At 37.3% G+C, this 7,468-nt stretch overlaps 1 protein-coding gene across 1 annotated transcript; it reads left to right on the top strand.

Moving 5' to 3' along the window:
• The first annotated feature begins 563 nt into the window (after positions 1 to 563).
• On the top strand, positions 564 to 7,247 carry LOC129790543 (72 kDa type IV collagenase-like). The gene is made up of 10 exons (XM_055828101.1): positions 564 to 902; positions 2,365 to 2,517; positions 2,653 to 2,777; positions 2,928 to 3,089; positions 3,850 to 3,980; positions 4,179 to 4,340; positions 4,486 to 4,739; positions 6,027 to 6,324; positions 6,483 to 6,596; positions 6,864 to 7,247. Exons 1-10 carry the CDS (start codon positions 792 to 794, stop codon positions 7,172 to 7,174), a joined length of 1,821 nt encoding a protein of 606 aa, XP_055684076.1. The 5' UTR covers positions 564 to 791; the 3' UTR covers positions 7,175 to 7,247.
• The last annotated feature ends 221 nt before the right edge of the window (positions 7,248 to 7,468 follow it).

The raw sequence follows: 7,468 nt of genomic DNA, 5'->3' as shown, positions 1-7,468 counted from the left end.
CGGCCCCTCAGAAACACCTCATACGTACCGGTACGATCTCTCCAGGTGAAAAGCACTATAACTTGCTGCTGAAGATCCACCAGAGAGTTCACACAGAGAGCAGATGTGGAAAGGTGTTTGTTAATTGTACCAAAAAAAAAATAAAACTTCTTGCACACCTCAACCTTTGAAGAAACTTTGCCCCGATATCGCAATAAATGGGGAAAGTTCACGCGCGGGGGTGGAGCACCGGCACAGACAAAAGTTTCTCCGTTTATTCCTCCTGTGGGGGAATTTTCGCAAGCCCGTAATGAAAATGTCCATTCCAGGCAGCACCACTATCAGCCATATAAATGTGACGTGCCCCGAGCATTCGCCGCATATAATACATAGAAGATCAAGAAAACGTCACGATGTACACACAGCCGAGATAGCTAAAAACCGACAATAAATCATGACCGCGCTCTCAATTGTATGTATGTATATGCTCTCTCATAGCATTAAGACGTCGTCTATAAATGATAAGAAAATCTTAAATATGCTAAAGCGACAAAGTGGCAAAAACCCTCAAACGATCACAACTGAATTTAGTTCCCCGTCCGAAGTCTCTGTGTGTAGAATCAAACCCCATTCAGGGCTTCCCCTTGCTCTCTTTATCTCAAACGTCTCAAACCAACCCTCATCAAGCCCCTACGTATAAGATAAAAGTGAAAATTAGCCATCTAATAGGTTGATTTGTGTGATATTGGAACACATAAGTGCGCCTTTTCAAGGGGAGAAGGGTGGAGTACATATTGGGAAAAGGCATAAAAATGTCCATAAGACTTGTGGTGGCCTACACCATCGTGTGGTCGGTCGGTAGCATGAGATCAGTTGGATATGGAGCACCAATCCCACCGGCGAAGCCCCCATCACCCGAAATGGTATTGAATTTCACGCCCGTCCCTCGGTCTAGCACAATTTATATCTCTCTCCCACCGTCTTCCTCGCACTTCCCTTGCAGAGTTGCAAGAAACATAGATAGAGGATACTATTAAAATAGATTATTTATGTTAATTAATTAAAATTAGAATTATTCGAGTTATTGGAAAGTTTTTAAGGAAGTTCTTAAATGAATAATAATAATTTTCCGGGTTTTTCGTCGGTTAAATGGGGCCAGAAAAAATTACGTTTTCCAGAGCTTTCGGCTACATTTGGAGCCTTCTTCAGTGGCTACAGAGAGAAGGAATTTGTTTACAAACATTTTCTTTGTCGAAAAACCAAGAAAATTATTATTGTCTCTACACGTCGGAAAATCATTTGTTCATAAATGAATTTGCAATCAAGAAGTTTATGATTTCATTTTAAAATTATTTTTATTTTATTGTTTTTTTTTAAATTTTTAATCATATTCCGGGAAAACGCATGGAAATCTATGAATTTTCTATTTTAAAGAGGAGAACTAATGAAGCTCTAGAGTAAAACTCAGACCCTTAAGAATATTCTTAGTTTTTGGAAAATCATTAAATTACAAGTTTTTCCATCGCTTTTCCGAAAAATGGTCACATTTTTCTTGATTCTTTGGCACTGCGACATACAATAATGTGAAAAAAATTATTTATATCTTGAGACCTCTTCATATAACTTGCATATAACTCTTCAATTCAAACTTTAATTCTCTTTCCAACTTTGGGTGAAATTCACTAATCAGACAGACTTAAGACTCCTTAAGAAAAACTTAAGTTTTCTTAAGATTCATTAAGTTTTCTGAAGAATGCCTTAAGTATTCATAATATTTCTTAAGATTATTTATGAAAAAACTTGTGATTTTCTAAGAAACATTTAAGATTTTTGAGTTTTCTTAAGCGAAACTTAAGATATCTTAATCGGGCTAAATGCGCATTTTTCGATGATTTTTTCTGATTGCTTTTAGACATAGAAATTCGTAAATATCATAAAAAAATGCAATTTGCTCGACTTAAGAAATATTAAGTTTACCTTAAGAAAACTTAATAATCTTTAATTTTTCCTGAGAAATTTTAAGTTTTTTCTTAAAGAAACATAAGAAGACTTAAGACATTCTTAAGAAAACTTAAAGAATCTTGAGAAAAATTTAAGAAACTTAAGACTGTTTGACTTGTGAATTTTACCCTTTATCTCTTATCTTTAACATTTATCCTTGCTGATTTTTGTAGCTCTGCATCCACTTAGGAATACCTACTACGTGACTCCCTAATATAGAAATTTCCCTTTGTAAGGAGAGAAAAAATATAATAATTTGCGTAGACATCCTCCCCTAGAGTGTTGGGCAAGGTGTTTATGGGTTGTGAGGAAAATTATTAAACAATATTTTTTCCATCATCTTTATATGTTTTTTTCTCTTCTTTCTTCCTTCCTCGTCAACAGTTTGCGTTTATGAGGCGATTTGGCTATTTAGATGCAAATCCATCGGATTCGGAAGCTCTCTACAGTGAAGATGCTGTGATTGATGCCATTAAGATGCTCCAGAAATATGGTGGAATCCCCCAAACGGGTGCTGTTGATGATAAAACGCTCAAAGTATGAGCAAAAATTTCCATTCTTTCTCTTCGTCAGGATTTCCGTTTCCCGCTCTACACTCCCCCCAACCCCCTTCCCCACAAGAAAGCGCCATGAGAATGAATTTTTCCTCCTCTAATATCACTTTAATGATAGTTAATGACATCGCCAAGATGTGGTGTACGGGATTTAGATGGTGGAAGCAACACCCGCAGTGGATGGAGACGGAAGCGTTTTGTTGTCGGAGGACGTGGGTGGCAGAAGAGACAAATTACGTATTTGTAAGAATGTGGGAGGGAAGAAAATTAGCAAATAATGGATCTTTGGGAATTTGCACGCGCTACCTATATTGATCGACCCCGGGAGAACATGAGAGAATATTCTTTTTTTTTTTCTTCTTTCTCTTTCTCGGTTTTTGGTATCATAAGCAGCATTGCAAATTGGTCAGCAAAACTCGATGAGAAGGAAGTGACGGAGGATATGGGGAGAGCTTTTGAGCTTTGGGGTCAGTATGCCAATTTGAACTTTATTCAAGTTTTCGATCCATCTGCTGATATTGTGGTTGGTTTTGGCACCTACTACCACGGCGACAGGTAAAATGAAATTGGTCTTCTATGTGGGTGGGTGGGATGGGAGCAGGATATTGTGGGGACTTCCTCAAGGGAGAAATATCCGATGCAGTACTCCATAGCAAAATAACTTGGGGAGGGAGGGACATTTCAAAGAGGAATTGAGTCCTTGCAAATGTTATCAAATATGACATGAAGGAGCACAAAGAGAGCTTCTCAATTGATTACCATATATTCACCCAACGAACGTTCTAGGAAATTCTCTTGAGAATATTCAATCTCCTCTACTGCATTTGAAAGGTATAATACTACCTGCTTATGCATGAAAAGAATTCTCTCTCTTTTTTTTATGTGTAAAGCATAGCGGAAGTACATTTTACACACAATCAAGTCAACAAAGTTTCTATGCTTAAAAGATATTTTTTAAAGGAATTTCAGGGAACATAAAATAAACGAGGGAGCTTTTTAATGCTTCCCGATGGAGCTTTGATTTAATTGGTTTTTGAATAATTAATTTAAAATTGAAAATCACTTTATGAAAATGCAATTTATGCGTGCAAATGGTCCCTCAAAATTGAATAATGGACTTTGGGTGGAAGTATAGATAGCAATGATGCAGCATCGATGGATATTTTCCCTTCAGGGGCTTCTCCATCTCATCTATATATGATGAGGGTTTAAGGGATGGTAGTGGGAGGACAACACACACATCCATTATAGGGGAGTGTTGGGAATATTTTATCAATCTCTCCTTTTATCCCTTCCCATGGAATGCGACTCAAAGCTATCCCTTCGATGGACCTGGCTACATTCTAGCACATGCTTTCTATCCATACGAAATGGGCTCATATGGTGGTGACATTCACTTCGACAGCGATGAAAATTGGACAAGAAGCGAAAATATCACAAATGGAGGTAAAATACCCTCAATTAGTTTATCTCCTCAACCAATGCGGATGGTGGTTGAAAATGGAAATATCCCTCCCCCTTCATTCAACATGGGACATTTTCACCGACAACACAATTGATCGTTGTCACATTTTCGCATCGTTCTCCGGCAACGAGCCTGTGTAAAGGAAAATGCCAATGTAATCCTTTTTTTTTATCTCACAGAAATCAACTTTCTCTCTGTGGCCGTCCATGAATTGGGTCACTCACTCGGATTGGGACATTCTCCCATTTACAATTCAATCATGTTCCCCTACTATAGGCCCACCCACAGCACCCCAATCACCCTCGATTTTGACGATATCCTCGCCATGTATAATCTCTACGGTAAAATGTTCTTCTACAATTATATAGACTTTTTTTCAACCCCCAAAAAAAGTTTTCTCCCCCCGCATGCAGTACAATTTTATTCTCCCGGTATTAATTGAATTTCCACCATCTCTCTCCCCGCGATTGTGTGAATAAATTTCAGTTAGAGTACACCTACCGGGTGATGACGAGATGGCACAAACTCCACCATCATTCACAACCACGGATATAATCCCAACATCCACGTATGAGACAACAATCATCCCGGATACATCCCCCGTGATCGATTCGAATGATAGGGAAAACGCATCGTTCACAACTGAATCGATTAGTGTTGAACGTGAAGAGAGGCCTACCACACTACCAGAAAATTATTTTTCATTTCACGGAGACTACGAAACTGTAGAACAGCACAAGGTGAGTTTTTTTGTTTATTTTTGAAAGAGGATTAAAATGACTAAAAGGATTTTTTTTAATTTGAAAAGAACATGCTGAATGTGCTTTCTATTTTCTTTTATTCCAATAAATATAAATCAATTTTGATTCTAAATATTCTTAATTTTAATGTTAATTCCTTGAAAAATTCAGGGTTCCATGTTTTGATCAGAAAAATATTCCTTTTTGGTCAGAAAAATGTTCCAATTCGAAGGGGAATGTTCCAATTTGTTAGTTTTTCGCATTTTCTGGCTCCCCTGTTGATTTTAGAGCAAATCTGAATGGATTTTTGGGTCATCCCGTACCCGCAGGTTCGTAGATGAGCCTGATCGATATGTACCAAAGGGAAGTTTCAAATACAAAAAATAAGAATTTTCAATTTTTGCCTTGAAGTTTAGGCATATTTTTGACTGAAATCAGTTTTTCACATTTTCTGGCTCCCCTGTTGATTTTAGAGCAAATCTGAATGGATTTTTGGGTCATCCCGCACCCGCAGGTTCGTCGATGAGCCTGATCGATATGTACCAAAGGGAAGTTTCAAATACAAAAAATAATAATAATAAAAATAAACAATTTTTTAATTCGAAATTAAATTTTCCCAAAAACGTTAATTATTTCTTTTTACATTTTGTCAACATGTTTATATTTTTATTGCATAAATATCATGCCAAATATTCAATTTACGGTCATTTTATTGAAATATTTGCTATATTGATTTTAAATATACAAATAGTGGGCAAAAAGGGGACAAAATTGCCGAAATTATTTATTTCGTTATTAGCAAAGGCAATAAAACGCATTCTGACTAATGAGAAATGTTTATAATGTCGAATATTTCAATTTAGGTATACCAAAAATCACATTGAATCCTACCCCCAAATTATTTCTAATTTAGGCAAATAATTAAAATTTTCCACTCATGATTTACTAATAAATACTCAATGTGCGGAATATTTTAATTTACGCACCATGAAAATAAATAAGCGGTGTACCATCATCGATGGTTCACACAAAAGAGCTTTTATATACGTTGTGGAGTTCCCACAGAAATATGTAGGTGTATGTAATGTATGTAAAATATATAGTTAATAGAATTAATTGGTTATAAAAGGTATTTTGATTGTTTCAAAATGCAATGGGTGGTATGGAAAATTTTACATTTATTTGAATGAATATCTTTTCACCCACATACACACAACATCGTACAAATTGCAATTTCTGCTACAAAAGTGGCAATTTTGATATTAATTTTCCTTCTGTACCACATAGACACGATTCAGTACGACAGCATCCCTAATGACGAGTGAGAGGGCGGCTGGAACATTGGTGCGGGAGTTACCGCCGCCGCCCAATCTGTGCGAAGGTAATTTCGACGCTGTCTCACTGCTACGTGGTGAAATATTCATATTCCGTGGCAGATTTCTGTGGCGTCTCACAAATAGATTTCACATCCTGCCGGGATATCCTGTCGACGTGGCTGAGGTATTTCCCACCCAAGGCACCCCATCCCTGCATATTGATGCTGCCTATGAGAGACATACCGATGGGCACATTGTTCTCTTCTCAGGTAAATTCTCTATCCATTCCAAGAACTCCCGCACCAACCCACCTCCCTTTTGGCAGGCAGAGGGGGTGGGTGGCACAATTACATATATGTGGATCACTTATAACTGCTTGACTAAAGAGGAGAAAGCCTCACCAAGAAATCCCTTTGTCCACACACAGGAAATCAATATTGGCTCTACAATGGTAGTCACTTTGTCGATGGAAGTCCGAGACTTTTAACGGATTATGGGATTGACTCTCAAGTTACCTCAATCGATGCTGCTCTAGTTTGGGGTAAGCGAAGTATTCTCTCCTTCAGCAATTCATGTGAGAATATTTAAAATTCCCGCATCATTCATCCCTTTCCACACAGTTTGGGGTGAATTAAAAATGAATCCCTTGAGCTCCATTTCTCCCTTTAAATTCCCCCATAAATCCACCCACAAGCTCCACATGAGGCACACGAAGTTCCTCATAAAATAATCCATTTTATGATTTAATTTTTCTCACAAATATTTGAAGGGAGAATTTTTTCCAAATTAAATTTTCTTTATTTTTCAGGTAAAAACGGGCGAACTTATTTGTTCTCTGGGGATATTTTTTGGCGGTACAACGAGGACACATCTACCCTAGATCCCGGATATCCCAAAAGTATTGCTCGCTGGCATGGAATTTCCGACAATTTGGATGCAGCCACAACACTTGAAAATGGTCAGAGTATTTTCTTTCGCGGTGATCAAGTTTGGTTGTACAATAACTTCTGGATTCGACCTGAAATTGGATACCCAAAGAGAATTGATTCCCTCCTGCATTGCCACACACAATCAAACCACGATGCCTTGAGGATGGAAACAATAGCTTATCCCTGGTAGACAAATAACCTAAGGACAACCACAATAAACTAATCAATTAATTTAATGTTGAATAAATTAATTCATCTGGAAATTGTCTTGTGCACCTCTCTCTCTCATATCAATTCAACATCATCAAAGATGTCTCCTCATGCATTAGATCTCCCCAGGAATTGATGCTCAATTTGTACACAGCATGGCAAATTGTATTTGAATTTACTTACTAATGTGAAGATTATTGTAAATTCCGAACTATAGAATCATTTATTAAATCCCCTCAATCTCCATTATCTCTTTTGCATAAAGCAAAAAAAT

The sequence above is a fragment of the Lutzomyia longipalpis genome, chromosome 2, assembly GCF_024334085.1.
Source record: "Lutzomyia longipalpis isolate SR_M1_2022 chromosome 2, ASM2433408v1".
Lineage (NCBI taxonomy): Eukaryota > Metazoa > Arthropoda > Insecta > Diptera > Psychodidae > Lutzomyia > Lutzomyia longipalpis.
The sequence above is the reverse complement of the archived record's forward strand: the minus strand, read 5'-3'. Positions and strand labels throughout refer to the sequence as shown.

Excerpts from the sequence above, each read along its gene's own strand:
- LOC129790543 (XM_055828101.1), top strand. The coding sequence starts at position 792 with ATGTCCATAAGACTTGTGGTGGCCTACACCATCGTGTGGTCGGTCGGT. Across the intron at positions 4,341-4,485 it reads CGCCATGTATAATCTCTACG|TTAGAGTACACCTACCGGGT; the intron begins GTAAAATGTTCT and ends AATAAATTTCAG. Across the intron at positions 4,740-6,026 it reads AAACTGTAGAACAGCACAAG|ACACGATTCAGTACGACAGC; the intron begins GTGAGTTTTTTT and ends TGTACCACATAG.